The following is a 16,128-nucleotide window of genomic DNA, read 5'->3' on the forward strand; positions in this document are numbered from 1 at the left end:
TGTCTGTGTAGCCCTGGCTATCCTGGAACTTGCTTTGTTGACCAGGCTGGCCTCGAACTCAGAGATTCTCCTGCCTCTGCCTCCCAAGTGCTGGGATTAAAGGCGAGCGCCACCACCTACCTACCTTTTGCAGATGTGTTTTAAACGGACACAGGACAAGGCTTTAGGTTCTGTCCTAGGTTCAAATCCTTCTCAGCCCTTCACAAGCTGTGTGCTCTTAGGCCGGTCGCTTAATCTTCATGGATATCCATTTTCCCATTCATAAAGCTGGAATAATTAATGATAGAGTTTGCTCTATAGGCAGGCATGACAAGAGGAGTGCAAATTTGAATTTAGAGACAACTTAAATTCATAGTGAGTTCAAGGCTAACCTGTGCTATATAGCAAGACTTGCTCAAAAATTAATAAAAATAAGCTGAGCGTGGTGGCACATGCCTTAAATCCCAGCACTTGGGAGGAAGAGGCAGGCGTATCTCTGTGAGTTCAAGGCCAGCTTGGTCTACAAAGTGAGTCTAGGACAGCCAAAGCTACACAGAGAAACCCTGTCTCAAAAAAACCAAAAATAAATAAATAAATGAATGAAAAGAGAGAATACTCATTGTGCATAAAATAAAAAGATGACACACATACATTTGCTGGCTAGTTCTTTTGTCAACTTGAGTCAAGTTAGAGTCATCTGAGACAAGTTGAGACAAGACTATCCTGTGGGCTATTTTCTTGGTTAACGTTTAATGTGGGAAGGCCCACGTCATTGTAGGTGGTGCCAGTCCTGGGCAGGTGGCCCTGGGTTGTATAAGAAAGCAGGTAGAGCGAGGTAGGAGGAGCAAACCTGTAAGCAGCCCCCCTCCCTGGCCTCTGCATCAGCTCTTGCATTTAGGTTCCTGTCCTGTCCTCCCTTCATTACAGACTACAACTGTACTGCCCGAAACATACCCTTTCCTCTTCAAGTTGCTGTTGGTCACGGTGCTTATCACAGCAATGGAAATCTAGTGAACACACGGGTATGCATGCACGCGCTTGAAAGCAGCAGGTAGTTAGGTATCCGATAAGCGATAAGCGGTCGCTGTGTTTTAACCCACTGCCGCCACCGGGCTCCTATTTGTCTTGTGGAGATAAGCTCGTGAGCCTCCGTCCCTCATCTGGGAGGTGGAGCCAGCATCCCCTGCCTCTCAGAACTGATGTAAGGATTAAATGAGTTGCTGGGCAGCCTGGCTTCCTGTAGACAGTAGATAGATGCCAGCTTTCTTTCCCTCGCACCACCTTTACCAGCCTCTTGGCTCTTGATGGAGATCCCTTCACTGATGTTCCATTCCAGATGATTTTTTTTTTTAAATTAAAGATGTAGGGCTGGAGAGATGGCTCAGTGGTTAAGAGCACTGCCTGCTCTTCCAAAGGACCCGGGTTCAACTCCCAGGACCCACATGGCAGCTCACAACTGTCTGTACTTCCAAGATCTGACACCCTCACACCAATGCACATAAATAAAAATATTTTTAAAAATTAAAGATATATTATTGTACACGTATATAATGTGTGTGTGTGTGTGTGTGTGTGTGTGTGTGTGTGTGTGTGAATGGGTGTGTGCACGCATGCCACACACGTTGTGTGGCAATCAGGGTAACTGCTGGGTTATCTCTCATTCTACCTTCCATCCTTTTATTTTACTTATTGATTTTTATGTGTGTGGGTGTTTTGCCTGCATGTGTGAGGTATGTGTACCATATATGGCCCACTGACTGGAGGCCAGAGTGCGTGTTGGATCCTTGGGAACTGGGGTTTCAGACCACTGTGAGCCACCGAGTGGGTGCTGGGAATTGAGCCCAGGTCTTATGTAAATCCTTCTGCTTCCCTTGGTTTTCTGAGGACTCAACTCAGGGCTGTCAGACTAGCTTGGCTGGCCTATTTATTGGCTGAGCCATTTTGGCCTGCCTCCAGATGGATCTTGTTAGCAAGCAGGTATCACTAAATGAACTGATTGGCTCAAAAACCTCTGCTTCAACTTCCCTACCTAAGATAGAAAACGAGGATGGAATGCATGGGGGCGGGGTGGTAAGTGAAAGGGCACAGGGAAGTGCAGACTGGCGGGTCAATCTCTTGTCCACTTCCCGTCCTCGGTGGAATGGTCTTAGCAGCAGCCCCTCTCCTGTCCACTCTACCTTTCCTAGCCCTCAAGGGTGGGGTCATTCCACCTTACAAATGGAGAGAAGACAGGACTTTTAGCTTACATGAAAACAGTACGTGGGGTGAGGGCATTGAGACTTTTGGTAGCCTTTGCTCGTAGTTTATAAAACAGGTGCTTCTCCATATGTGTAGTCTGTGGTGCCTACCTGTGGGACTTAGTCATAAACCCAGGCCTCAGGAGGGTTCCTGAAGGCTTTTTGTTTGCATCCAGACAATTGAGGTTGGCATTGTACAAGGTTCCCTGGAAATGCTGCCTTGGTGGTTTTCTATTAGATTACCGTCAGTCAAGAATCTTGTCTGGGGTCTGGAGAGATAAGATAAGCAGCTGTTAAGATAGCATGCTTTCTGGTATAGAAGTTGAATTCTCTTCCCAGCATCCATGCGCAGGAGCTCACCCTCCCGGAACTCCAGCTCCGAGGAATCCCACACCTGTAGTCTCCATGGACATACCCATGTGCATATAATTTAAAAGATAAAAAGTAGATCTTTAAAACCCCTCACAAATGGCTTGATGACACCAAGTTGGCCTATAGGTCATTTGCTTTCCTTTTAACTTTTGCCACCAATGGCTGCCTTAAAGCCAGTTGTTTCTCAAAGACTAAGGTATGGTCCCAGCCTTTGCATAGTAGGGCCACATCCAGGTGGATTAGGAAGGCTAACGTAGCAGAGCTGGGAGAACCAGAGCTGCCACCAGGGGGCGCCAGAGACCCTCGTCGCCAAGGAAGAGAAAATCCCGTAAAAGCGCAGGCGGAATTTTTCCAGGTGAATTCCAGGAGGCACCCGGGATCTTGGACCTAGCCCAGTGCTTTTTTTACCTTTAAAAAACAAAACCAAACCTTGCTTTCTCTCTCTCCCAACCCACTTCTCCACCTGCTGATAGAAGAGCGTCATGCCTCCACCTCCCACCTGTGTGGTCTTGCCTTTCTGGGGCTCAAGCTAATACTCCCTGCAAGGGATCTGGCTTCGTTACTCCATTATTACTTCTTATTTTGCTTCTGTTTCCCAAACCCAGGGCCGTGCTTCTCTAGGATAGTCCTCAGACTTAAGCATTTAATGACACCCACGTGGGTCAAAGTCTGGACACAGGATGAAGCGTGGTTCCTGGACCCGCACGGTCAATTTCAGAATCCCTAGGGATCTGGTAGAAAAACCCATTTCCAGGCCCCATCTCGGTCCTCCACCGTCAGTGACTTGGGAGGGAGGTGTCTCTAGTGGGTGACTGAAGTGGCTGGAAGTCGCCATCCAGGGGATCTAATGGCGCGGCGCGGGAATGCCTGAGATCTCCCGCTCTTGGTTTGTGGTCACGTGGCCGCCTCCGCTAATCTCCCACGCCCTCTTCATCGTCTTTAAAAGAAAAACGCACTAACGTCAGTTAGTCGTGGGTAATCTTTGCAGCCTCTCCAGATGCTGGCGTTTTTTGAAACGCAGTCTCAGGTCCCTGCCTTCTCCGAGGCTTCTAGAACCACCTGTTGAAACTTCCTGGGAGTAGAGGAGGCGGGGAGCTGGCCAGGAGGAAGCGGCTTGTGCCGCCACCCGCAGCCCTTGACGCCCGGATTTGTAGGGTTTGGCGGCGCCGCAGGGCTGAGCGACAGCCTGTGGCTGCGAGTGCAGCACCGGGACCCGAGGAAAGCACTTGTCTGCATTTAGAGAATGCAAAAAAGAGAATGTTTACCTGCCAGGTAAGTGCCCCTTTGCGTAGAGTATTGTGTTCAGAACAGCAAAGGAGGAGGGGAGTGGATGCAATTGTTTAAAACACTACTGGGAACGGAAATTTTATTGACTTTTGGGTTGGTAGTGTGAATATAAATGTCTTTTAAAAAGAAGAACATTCCTGTGATTCCCCCCCGCCCCCTTCTCCCTTGGATTCCTGGCAGTGGTTGAGATGATGGCGCTTCTTGTTTGAGTATTGTGGACCAGGGAAGATGCGCGTAGCTTAGGCAGGGGATCACGGCTTGACAGTGAGTCCCCTGGCCATCCTTAGTCGTATCAGAAGTAGAGTTTTACTTCTTTCCTGGATAGTGTGAGAGAGACTAAACCTGATTCTCTAATTTGGTGGAGAGAAATCTAACTGTTGCTTCTTCACGATGTGGTGACTGTTTCGTAGCGGAAGTTGAAAATTAGGTCGAGTGAATATGATTGTTTCTCCCCGCTGTGTGTGTGTGTGTGTGTGTGTGTGTGTGTGTGTGTGTGTGTGTGTGTGTAAAACAAAACTTTGAATTCGAGTGGAGCGCTATTCAGAAAGCAAGCCTGACAAGTTTACTTACATTTTAGAAGACAGGTTTGTGTTTGGTGTGGAGCACAGCACTTTGTAGGAAAGATTTTTGTCCTACTCCGTTTCAAGTGTTTCTGCCAGCATTCCACTTGAAATTTCATTTTTGCTGTAATGATCCGGTTCACAGTAGTTACTTCCTCTCTCTCCGTGTAAATGTTATTTAAAGAGTGAGAGGAAAGATTAGAAAGCAGATACATGGTGACAGTGAAAACAAGGTTAGTACTAATTTAGCTCATTTTCCAGAGAAAGTCTCCACAGCAGCGGCTCTCAACCCGTAAGTCTCCACCACCACGGCAAAGCACGACCTCCAAAAATATTTACATTATGATTCATAACAGTAGCAATATTACAGTTATGAGGTGGCAACAAAAATAATTTTATGGTTGCGGGGCGGGGGGGGGGGGTGTCCCAACATGAGGAGCTGTATTAAAGGGTCGCATCATCAGGAAGGTTGAGAATCGATTGCTCTGTAGATGTTTTATCAGAAGTGAAAAGCGATGGCTTATCGGTCAGTGCTAAAGCAGACACTTTAGGGTTCCAACTTACCTTCAGTAGTTTTCTAGATAAATCTGAAATTCTTGTTTCAAAAGCAGTTTTAAAAGTAACACTTTACCACCTCCCCTTGGTGGGGAGGCCTGGTGGCACTCAAAGAAAGAATAAGCAGGCTACCAAGATGAGACTTGATAGCCTATGACCATATAGTGGGGGAGGAGGTCCCCCTCAGTCACAGGCATAGGGGAGGGGAATAGGGTGAAAGCGGGAGGGAGGGAAGACTGGGAGGATACAAGTGATGAGATAACAATTAAGTTGTAGTCTGAATAAATTAATTAAATACAAAATACAAAAAAAAAAGAAAAGCAAATGTAGAGATGACTGCTAACAAAAAGGAAAAAATATAAACTGTTCTTCACTGTTCAATATGGAATGAACCACCACTGAATGATTTTGGAAACTATATAGTTAGATTTTTATGTATTTTAACAATAAAATTTATTTTAACGTAAAAAAAAGTAACACTTTAAGTCTTGCTCATGAGAGATATGTTTGAAATAAACAAAAAGCGTATATAATACAATTTCAAGGTGCGTCTGATGAACCCAAATGGATCTAGTCAGATTTGATGTGTCTCGGAATTTATCTTTAATATAAAAGGCAAAACATAGTGCTAAATTCAACCTATCAAATATATAATTAGCATTTAATGGACATGATGTCTCTTTTAAGACTAAAACACTGTAATTCTTGCTAAATGTGTACACATCAGGCAATGGCATTTATGTATTTCATGATAAAATTTTAGTTGCTATTTCAAGTCATTTTCTGGAATGTATTAGAAAATGAGTGTATAAAATCCTGAGGAATGAACTTCAATCATTTCCTGGTAAGTTTTTTTTATTATATACAAAGCCCTTGAAAACTAAATTTGGATATTAAATTTCATAACCCAGTGTCTAGTACATTGTTATAGACAACTGAAGAAATTATGATTATTGCAGTATTGCTTATAGACAGCTAAATTTAAGCTTTTGAAAGAAATACCACTCTAAGAATTATGGTAGAGAGAGATTAGCCTTTTCTCATTTTGGAAGCTACATATACAGTTTTAAGGAGGTGCGTGCAAGTCAGTTATTAGCGGCCAGTTTTATTTACTTTAGAGTAAGTTCTCTCTGTTCCTAACATGATTGAGGGCCTTAATATATTGCTTTTGGGAAGGATGCATGTAAAAGTAGTAACTGCTAACCAGAAGCACACAGCAGGGACAACCAGTGCTTAAGAGGTGTCTAAAGGACTGGGGTAGGGGTGTGTGGGGTGTGGGTGTAGGGGTGTGTGGCTCAGTCGGTAGAAAGCCTGCCTTGCAGGCACAAAGCCCAGTCCTCCATCCTCAGGATTACGTGACTCAAGTGTGGTGGTGCTTGCCTATAACCCCAGAACTCAAAGTATAGAAGCAGGAAGATCAGGGAGTTTAAGGGTAACCTTGGCTACACTGCAAGTTTTAGGCCAGCCTGGGCTATGTGAGACCTTGTCTTAAAAAAAGAAGAAATGAAAGAAAGAAAGAAAGAAAGAAAAAAGAAAGAAAGAGAGAAAAAAGAAAGAAAGAGAGAAAGAAAAGAAAAGAAAAAGGAAGAGAAATGTATTTTCATGTATTTTCTTGTCCATGAAATTCTTTCTGGTATTTCTGAGTGTGAGTTTTTACTTTTGTGGGGAACACGGGTGTGGAGTGTTTGGATGGGGTGTTCCGGGAAGGGGGATGGACAGGTGGGGGAAGAATAGAGGTAACCCTGTCAAAGTTCCACATATGCAGGTCCAGGAGATGGTACTCAGGGGAGGGGGCAGTGGCTTTACACATGCAGAGCAGACAGGCTCCTAACGGCCCAGCTGTTTGGATTTCTGTCAAACACCAGTTCAAAAAGGAAAAATCAAAAGCAAAAGTCTTCGTGCTCAGAAAGCACTTTATCTTTAATTGTCTGGGAATCCTTACCGTCTTGAGAGGGGTGCCCAGTGCCATGTCAGTGGACTGGCACCAACCTCTTCGTGGCTCTTCATAGAATGTCTTCATACACGCCCATTCCTCTCTTGCCCAGAGTGCGGTGAAAATGTGCATTCCACAATATTTTCTCATTTCCACTGACAACGGCGTGAAAGTTTAAGGAGTTTATGTGGCTTGCCTAAGATATGGTTTCAGGCATTGCGGAGCCTCAGACCCAGGCTTGTGCTCTGTCCCTTGGGCCGGAATACTCATGAATGTAGGCTGGGTGGTAACTGACTTCTGTCCTTCGGCTAGATTTGTAGGTCTGCCTTCTTGTTTTTGGAATACCGTGTTATTTCCAGGGCCAACCTGTTTCTTCTGCATAAAACCACTGTCAATATTTGGGGTTTTAAAAAGTTACTTATTTCTTAACTTGAGGTCCAAAATATGTTTGCCCAGCTAGTACCTTAGCATGCCACGCATAACCCCATGCGTTCAGAAGTTTTTCTGAGGCTGTGACTAAGGAAGAAAAAGCTCTTTCATTGGAGATCACATTACTAATTATCCAAGATTGGATGTTTCAAAAGATATTTGGTGAAGGGGCAACCATAGTTCTAATGACCGTCCGTGCAGCAGGGGCTCTTTGCAATACCGAATGTACTAGAACTTGGTAGAAAAATTGGAGAAGTTGACAGGTGATATGCAGGCATATGAGACCTCTGCTTTCCAGGCAATGTCATTGTGGCACTGATCTGTGACCTGAATGACCTCGGTCGGCACTGGCCAATCAGTGGCACTGCCTGGCAGGGTCATTTGAGCTGCTGACCCAAGAGTGTACATCTCAGCTGTAGGTGAAAGGGATGATGTGTTCAGTGCTTTGCTGCTTTTAAATTTTGTGTTCACTCATCAGCTGAATAGTGGAAAGTGTTTTGTTTTGTTTTTCACATGTCTTTGCATGTGACTGTTGGTTGGTTTGGTTTTTTTGTATGTGTATGTATGTGTGTGTACATGGGCAAGCCAGAGGACCACCTCAAGTGCTGCTCTTCTCTAGGCATTGCCCATCTTGAAAACAAATTTATTAGTATTTTACATTTTTATTATTTATGTATATGGATGTATGTATGTGCATGTATGTGCACATGCATGTGTTACCTGTGGGATCAGAAAAGGTTGTCAGATCCTCGGGAGCTAGAGTTATAAGCAGAGGTGAGCTTGATGTGAGTGCTGGGAACTGAACTTGGGTCCTGTACAAGAGTAGCAAGCGCTCTTAACTGCTGAGCCATCTGTCCAGCCCAATTTAATTTATCATCATCATCATTATCATCATCATCATCATCACCACCACCATCATCATTATTGTGTGTATGTATGCATGATGTTTATGAGAGTGTAGATGTGTGCATGCCATGACTCTGTATGTGTCTGGAGGTTAAAGGACAACTTTTTTTTTTTAATTTTTTTAAAAAAATTAATTAATTAATTATTTTATTTATTTATTTAGGTTTTTTGAGACAGGGTTTCTCTGTGTAGCCTTGGCTGTCCTGGACTCGCTTTGTAGACCAGGCTGGCCTCGAACTCACAGTGATCCACCTGCCTCTGCCTCCCGAGTGCTGGGATTAAAGGCGTGCGCCACCACGCCCGGCTTTTAATTTTTTTTTAATTAATTAATTAATTATTTTATTTATTTATTTAGGTTTTTTAAAGGACAACTTTTCTCTCATTCTCTTGTGGGTTCTGGTGATCAAACTCAGGCTGCTTCTGAAGCAAGTGATTTTATCCACTGAGCCATCTCACCTGTGTCTACCTTGTTTTTTGAGACAGGGTCTCCCATTGGTCTGGTATGGACTATCTAGAAGCTTGGGGGGAGGGTTTCGAGACAGGGTTTCTCTGTGTAGCTTTGGCTATCTTAGACTCACTTTGTAGACCAGGCTGGCCTTGAACTCACATCGATCCGCCTGCCTCTGCATCCCAAGTGCTGGGATTAAAGGTGTGTGCCACCACACCTGGCCCTCTAGTAGCTTTTTTACATGGATTCTTGGATTGCACTTGGGTCCTCATGGTTGCAGAGCAAACACTTTACTGTGATATCTCCTCAACCCAGGTTCTTAATGCTACTGCTGCTGTTTCTTCTTCTTCTTCTTCTTCTTCTTCTTCTTCTTCTTCTTCTTCTTCTTCTTCTTCTTCTTCTCCTTCTTTTCTTCTTCTTCTTCTTTTCTTCTTCTTCTTTTTTTCTTCTTCTTCTTCTTTTCTTCTTCTTCTTCTTCTTCTTCTTCTTCTTCTTCTTCTTCTTCCTCCTCCTCCTCCTCCTCCTCCTCCTCCTCCTCCTCTTCCTCTTCCTCTTCTCCTCCTCCTCCTCCTCCTCCTCCATCTCCTCCTCCTTCTTGTTTTGGTTTTGGATTTTGGAGTCAGGATTTCTCTGTGTAGCCCTGGCTGTCCTGGACTCGCTTTGTAGACTAGGCTGGGCTTCAAACTCACATCGATCCACCTGCCTCTGCCTCCCTGAATTCTGGGATTACAGGTGTGCACCACCACGGCCAGCATGTTTCATGCTTCTTAAAAGCCTGATAAAAGGACTGGAGAGAGATCTCAACAGCTAAAAGCGCCTGCTGCTTTTTCTGAAGACCAAGGTTCAATTCCCAACACCTATGTGGTGTCTAACAACTATCTGTGACTCCAAGTCCAGGAGATCTTCTGGTTTCTCTGAGTATCAGATATGCACTTGGTGCACAGACATCCATAGGCAAAACACTCATACACAGAAAATAAGAGTGAGTCTATCTTAAACAAGAGACCTGAAGTGAGGAAAGCACAGCAGAGGCTCTGGCGGTTGCTATGGAGCCTGCTGAACTTCCGGATGCAGAAGTGATAAATACATGCTTTATGGAGATGAAAAGTTAAGACCTATGGATTCAGTAGGACCTTGTTTGATCACAATGCTAAAATCTTATCAAACCATTTAATTATATTTTTGTTAACTTAGTATTATCTTGAAGTCCTTTGCTCAAATTTATTTGAAATTTGCTATTCTCTTGGCTTTTAAATTCCTGAATTGAATTGCTTTTCATATGACGATTAGAGTTTATTAACAATACTTTCTTTATTCCTTATGGAGATTTACATCCTAAAAGATTCATTGGCATCTTTTGTGTTTTTCTGTTTGTTGGTTGCTTTTTTTTGTTTTTTGTTTTTTGTTTTTTGTTTTTTGTTTTTGTTAAAGGCAGAATCACAGTACATAAATCTAGATGGCTTGGAACTCAATGTGCAGAAGCAGGCCTCACACTTGCAGCAATAACTCTTGCCTCTGCCATTCCCTTGCTGGGAATACAGGTGTGTGCCACCATACCTGGTTCGTTTTGGTAGTACTCTATATGAGAAAGGCTATGAAGGGATGGGATGTGGCTCCATTGGTAGAGACTTTTCCCAGCTTGCACAAGGCCCTGGACTTGATCCACAGCACGACATATACTGGCTATGATTGTGTACATCTGTAATTGTATACCTGGGGAGGGGGAAGAGTTCAAGGTTATCATTAGCTGTATAGTAAGTTCAATACCAGCCTAGGTTACATGAAATACTGACTCAACAAACAAACAAAAACAAAATACAAAGGTAGGACTGGAGATGACCCAGTGGCTAATTGTGAGGACCAGAGTATCAACCCCAAAGCTAGTGCTACAAGCTAGATACCCCAAGCGTGCAATCTCAGCTCCAAGAGCGATGCAGACAGGAGATCCTCAAGTTTTTGGCTTACGGCCTAGCAGAGAAAAGCTTGAGATCTAGGTTCAGAAAGAGAAGGAAGAGCGGGAAGTGACGTCCTCCCCAACACCCTCTCTGGTCTCCATGGGCCTACACACACACACACACACACACACACACACACACACACACACACACACACACACGAAGATAGCATACATACCATAATGACTATACTCATTTTGGGACATAGTTTTTATTTTTTTTTTTTTAAGATTTATTTATTATGTATACAGCACGCATCAGATCACATTATAGATGGTTGTGAGCCACCATGTGGTTGCTGGGAATTGAACTCAGGACCCCTGGAAGAGCAGTCAGTGCTCTTAACCACTGAGCCATCTCTCCAGCCCCTAATTTTTATTTGTTAAATTGGACCGTCCATTTTGTCTTTTTACAATTTTGGGGATGTTCAAGAAATTTAAATTTTAGCTGGGTGTGGTGGTGCATGCTTTTAATCCCAGCACCAAGGGAGGCAGAGGCAGGTGGATCACTGTGAGTTCGAGGCCAGCCTGGTCTACAAAGCAAGTCCCGGACAACCAAGGCTAAACAGAGAAACTCTATCTCAAAAAAAAAAAAAAAAAAAAAAAAAAAAAAAAAAAAAAAAAAAAAAAAAAGAAAGAAAGAAAGAAAAGAAAAGAAAAAACCACCCAACAACAAAACAAACAAACAAACAAATAAATAAATTTAAATTTTAATTACTACCTCCAAATTTTGTATATAACTACTATTGCTATGTGTGCCAAGAGCTTATCTATGTCACTCTCAGTTGTTAGAAAGTGTACTGTTTAAATCCTGTTGCTAAAGTGTTTTAATTGTGCTTTTAGGATTTGGCAGCATCAGCCATGCTCAGATGACAAGCTAAACAGTGCAGCGATGCACAGTCATAGAGCCGAGATACTGAAGACCCAGCACCGTGACGGCTGGGTTAAGATATTATTGGTGATATATTGGGTTAAGATATTTATTGTTGTAAGAACTCACTATTGCAATTCCAGATGCCATTTTTGACTGCATTGTTTCTGTATGTTCACCTTTTTGAGAATTTTTATATTTTCGGTATTCATCCTCTGTCAGATGCATGGCTGGCAAAGTTTTTTCAGTCCTTGTGTGGTGGATTCCATGGCTGCACAGAAATGTTTTAACTATACAAAGTACCATTTATCAACTGTTCGTCTTATTTCCTGAATGACTGCAGTCCTGCTTAAAAACTCCATATCTACGCAAAAACCTTTTGAAAGGAATTTTATTCGTTTGTATTGCATACCTGAGTGTGTGGGCTTGGTGGTCTGTAAGTGTGCCATGTCCTTGCAGGTGCCCCAGGGGAGTGGTTAGGGTCCCTTTGAACTGGATTTACAGGTGGTTGTGAGCCAACCAATGTGAGTACAAGAGCAGCAAGTGCTCTTAATAGTGAGGCTCCAGAGGCTGCTCACTGGCTAAGAGCACTTGCTACCCTTCCAAAGGCCCTCTTTATTATACACCAAATTTCCCCTGCCTCTGAATTTTTGGATCATCTGTTCTGTTGGTATAGCAGCCTGCGGCAAATCAGGACATACAGTTCTATGGTACCTTCCACTGGGGGAAGTTTAATGTAAATAAATACATCAGAAGAGATGATTATAAACTATGCAGCAATTCTTTTGGCCCCTTAGGGCTGAGGGAGGATACCCACCCAAGGAAGGGCAATTCTGAGGGGTTTAGAACTTGGTGGGCAAGGTGAGGTTTGGCCATTGACTAGCACTGATGCCTGCTGCTTTAGGGGATTTAGGGTTGCTGATTAAGTAATAGGTACCCTATAAAATGCAATTCAGTGATTGGTTGCCAGCAACCAGGTCATGCACACCAAGTGGGAATCTGGGTTCCCTCCCTCAAGGGCAGAAGGCCTTCGGAGTGTGCCAGTTACCAGGGTGAGGGAGTCTTGTGCAACGGATGACTCTGCAGTGCTCAACCTTTAGGCCACAGGCTAGAGAAGTGTCTATGAAAAGGTCACTGCCACACAGACTACAAGGTTGCTGAGGGATTTCATTCCTGACCTTTGGCTGGGGCAAGCTCCACCCTAGATTCTCAAGTTCGTATTGCCTGCCTCTGCCAGGACCAGAAATCGCAGCAAACCTTTGTCACATGGTGTCTCTCTAGTGCCCTCTACTGAGCTCAGTTTGGTCTTACAGGAATTCTGGGTTTTTTTTGTTGTTGTTTTTTTAAAATAAATCCCACATTGAAGGTGACTTTTAAAATTTAGAGGCAATAGACTAACAGAGTTACAACGGTCAGACTATTTATGTGATAAATTTCTCATTTTTGATATTGTAGGATTATAGCATATTTGAATATGTTAAAATTATAATAGTCTCATTCACTGATGTCCTCCTTTGGGCTTACTTTTCAGTAACAGCTTACCGTTGACCTTATGCAGTTCTAGGGAAAAATATCTTTATGCATTCCTGTGTTTTTAAATTGAAAAGCGATTTTGTGATAAATTATTGTGGTTAAAAGTTCTTATAGTTCAGGCTGGAGAGATGGCTCAGCAGTGAAGAGCTGGCTTCCTCTCCACATGGCCTGTGTTTGATTCAGGCTCCAAGCATCTGCGTGGTAGGATCCAAGCATCAGAGCCATCTGCAACTGCAGTTCAAGGGGCTCCTGGCACCTCTGTCAGCACCAGGCGCACATGTAGTGCATAGACACCCCGCATGCAAAACATCCATGCATGTAAAATATAATAACAGTATCTTTTTAAAAACTGTAGCTGACATCAGCAACAGTAAAGTAATGAATGAGAGGTAGGGGCGTGGCTGTTGGTGGACTGCTTGCCCGGCGAGTATGGAATCCTGAGTTTGGTCCCTGTGTTGCACAGACTCAGCCTGGTGGTGAGTGCATATAATCCCAGCACTTGGGAGGGAGGTAGAGGCAGGAGAGGCAGGAATTCAAGGTCATCCTTGGTTACATAAGTAGTTTGAGGACAGCACTGGATACATAAGAACCCATCTCAAAAAACAGCGAATAAAGTACAGAGTGAGAACTCTGCACCTTACAGTTGCAGCCCTCTGTAGGTGATGCTGTCAGGTAGATCTTCCAGGATATGCTTGTGGTCCTGTACTAATATGTGTTAGCATTTTAAAAAAAGATTTATTTATTATTATGTATACAGTGTTCTGCCTGCCAGAAGAGGGCATCACATCACATTACAGATGGTTGTGAACCACCATGTTGTTGCTGGGACTTGAACTCAGGACCTTTGAAGAGCAGGTGATGCTCCTAACCACTGAGCCATCTCTCTAGCCCCGTGTTAGCATTTTTAAGATAAAATGAATACTTGAATTAAAAAAGAGTTATTTATTTTATTTATTGCATATGAGTGCTTTATCTGCGGAAGAGGGTATCAGATCACATTACAGATGGTTGTGAGGCACCCTGTGGTTGCTGGGAATTGAACCCAGGACCTCTGGAAGAGCAGGTGGTGCTCTTAACCACTGAGCCATCTCTCCAGCCAAAATACTTGAATTAAAAAAAAAAACTATGTCTTTGTGGACACAGACACACAGACAGATAGAGACGGACGGACACACAGAGAATGTGTGGGCACATGGGTACTGTGGCATGTGTGTGCCTCCACCTGACAACTTTCAGGAATTCTCTCTCACCTTCCTCTCCGAGGGGTCTGGGCTTGAACTCAGGCCATCAGGTTTGAATGGCAAACACTTTTGCCCACAGAGCCATTCTGTTACTCGCTCTTTATTTTTAATTTTTTGAGATATAGTCTCATATATTCCATGCTGGTCTTGAACTCCTGACAAGAGGATAACGGTTAACGTTGAACTTTTGACCCTTTTGCCTCCATCTCCTGAATACTGGGTTTACAAAGGTTTTTCTTCAGAACGTCTATGTCTTTATTAAGTTCTATTTCCATCCTCTGACTTGACTTCCTTATTTCATTTAGATGTTTGTGTCCCTGGTTCATGCAGTGGCGGAGATCAAAGTTAAGGCTTCCTGTGTGTGAGGCAAGTGCTCTACCAACTGTGTACTGTATTGTCAGCTCCTGGCCCCAGTTTTTTTTTGTTGTTGTTTGTTTGTTTGTTTGTTTTTGAGATGGCATCTCACTCTGTAGGTCAAGCAGGCCTGGAACCAGAAATCCTCCTGCCGCGGCCTCCCTGAGTGCTAGGGTCGTGGGTAAGCACCATTGCCCCGAGCTAAAGCGAATGCTTCTTATTGGTTACTCTAGCAGCCCGAGCTAACTACGCACGGTTTCCTTTCCTCTGCAGGCGTTCCACCTGCCCATGAGTCTCTGAGAACACAATGTCCATCTGTGCCTCTTCTCACAGGGAATTTTCTCAGCTGCTGCCTGCTCAAGACATGGAGATCAAAAACTCACCGTCGAGCCTTAACTCCCCGGCTTCCTACAGCTGCAGCCAGTCCATCCTGACCCTGGAGCATGGTCCCATCTACATCCCTTCCTCCTACGTAGAGAGCCGCCACGAATACTCAGCCATGACGTTCTATAGTCCGACTGTGATGAATTACGGTGTCCCTGGCAGCGCCAACAACCTGGAAGGCGGGCCTGGCAGGCAGACTGCAAGCCCAAATGTGCTATGGCCGAGTTCTGGACACCTCTCTCCTTTAGCGACCCATTGCCAATCATCACTTCTGTATGCGGAACCCCAAAAGAGTCCTTGGTGTGAAGCGAGATCGTTGGAGCACACCTTACCTGTGAGCAGGTAAGTCCTGTCCTCATGGTGGCCTGGTCCTCACTTTACAGTTCAGTATGAAGAAAGACATGTGGTAGACAAGGTCTTTATTTATGTTTTAAAAGATTTATTATTATGTATACAGTGCTCTGACTGCATGTACACCTGCAGGCCAGAAGATGGCACCATACCACATTATAGATGGCTGTGAGCCACCGGTGGTTGCTGGGAATTGAACTCAGGACCTCTGGAGGAGCAGTCAGTGCTCTTAACCTCTGAGCCATCTCTCCAGTTCACAAGGTCTTTATTTTGTCACCTGCATCCTTAGGATACTGGAGACATGTTGTTCTGCCCTAGTCTGATAGTCTAGTTCTTATTACGAAGTTGTGCTTATTTACTGGGTACTGTGGAGAGAGTTCACCACAATGGGCATTCTCTTTATGCAGCAAGCATCAAACTTGCATCAGTTTGGTTTGGACGAAGGTGTTGGATTTTAAATGTTTTTCCCCCCTTAGTCAGATTAGACTTACTGTAAAAAGTGACAGGTTACTTACCATTGATGACAAATTGTTTTCCAGGATGACAGTAGCCATGGCAACACTACAACTTCCACGAAGTAGCCATGTGAAGCCAGAAAAGCTAACGGGTATAAGCTTTAGTTATGAAGTGAGGCAGTGCTTGGTATAAGGGACCAACGAGAAACACTGTAGGATTCTATCGGAAACGTCTGAAGTTAAAACAAATTGAACTCCAAATGCATGGCAACATGACAG

General features: G+C 43.9%; 1 protein-coding gene across 3 annotated transcripts in view; it reads left to right on the plus strand.

Annotated features, from left to right (window-relative positions):
- The first annotated feature begins 3,531 nt into the window (after positions 1-3,531).
- The window catches only part of ESR2 (estrogen receptor 2), a 58,364-nt gene continuing 45,767 nt past the window's right edge, over positions 3,532-16,128 (plus strand). For 2 of the 3 annotated variants that reach the window (XM_084791625.1, XM_084791627.1), the window contains exons 1-2: positions 3,532-3,860; positions 14,993-15,385. In XM_084791625.1, the coding sequence (XP_084647751.1) occupies positions 3,832-3,860; positions 14,993-15,385 (422 nt within the window). In that variant the 5' untranslated portion in view covers positions 3,532-3,831. Of the gene's footprint in view, positions 3,861-14,932; positions 15,386-16,128 lie in introns of all 3 variants that reach the window. The other variant, XM_084791626.1, reaches the window with a different exon arrangement.

The sequence above is a fragment of the Acomys minous genome (assembly GCF_964271855.1).
Source record: "Acomys minous genome assembly, chromosome: 8".
Lineage (NCBI taxonomy): Eukaryota > Metazoa > Chordata > Mammalia > Rodentia > Muridae > Acomys > Acomys minous.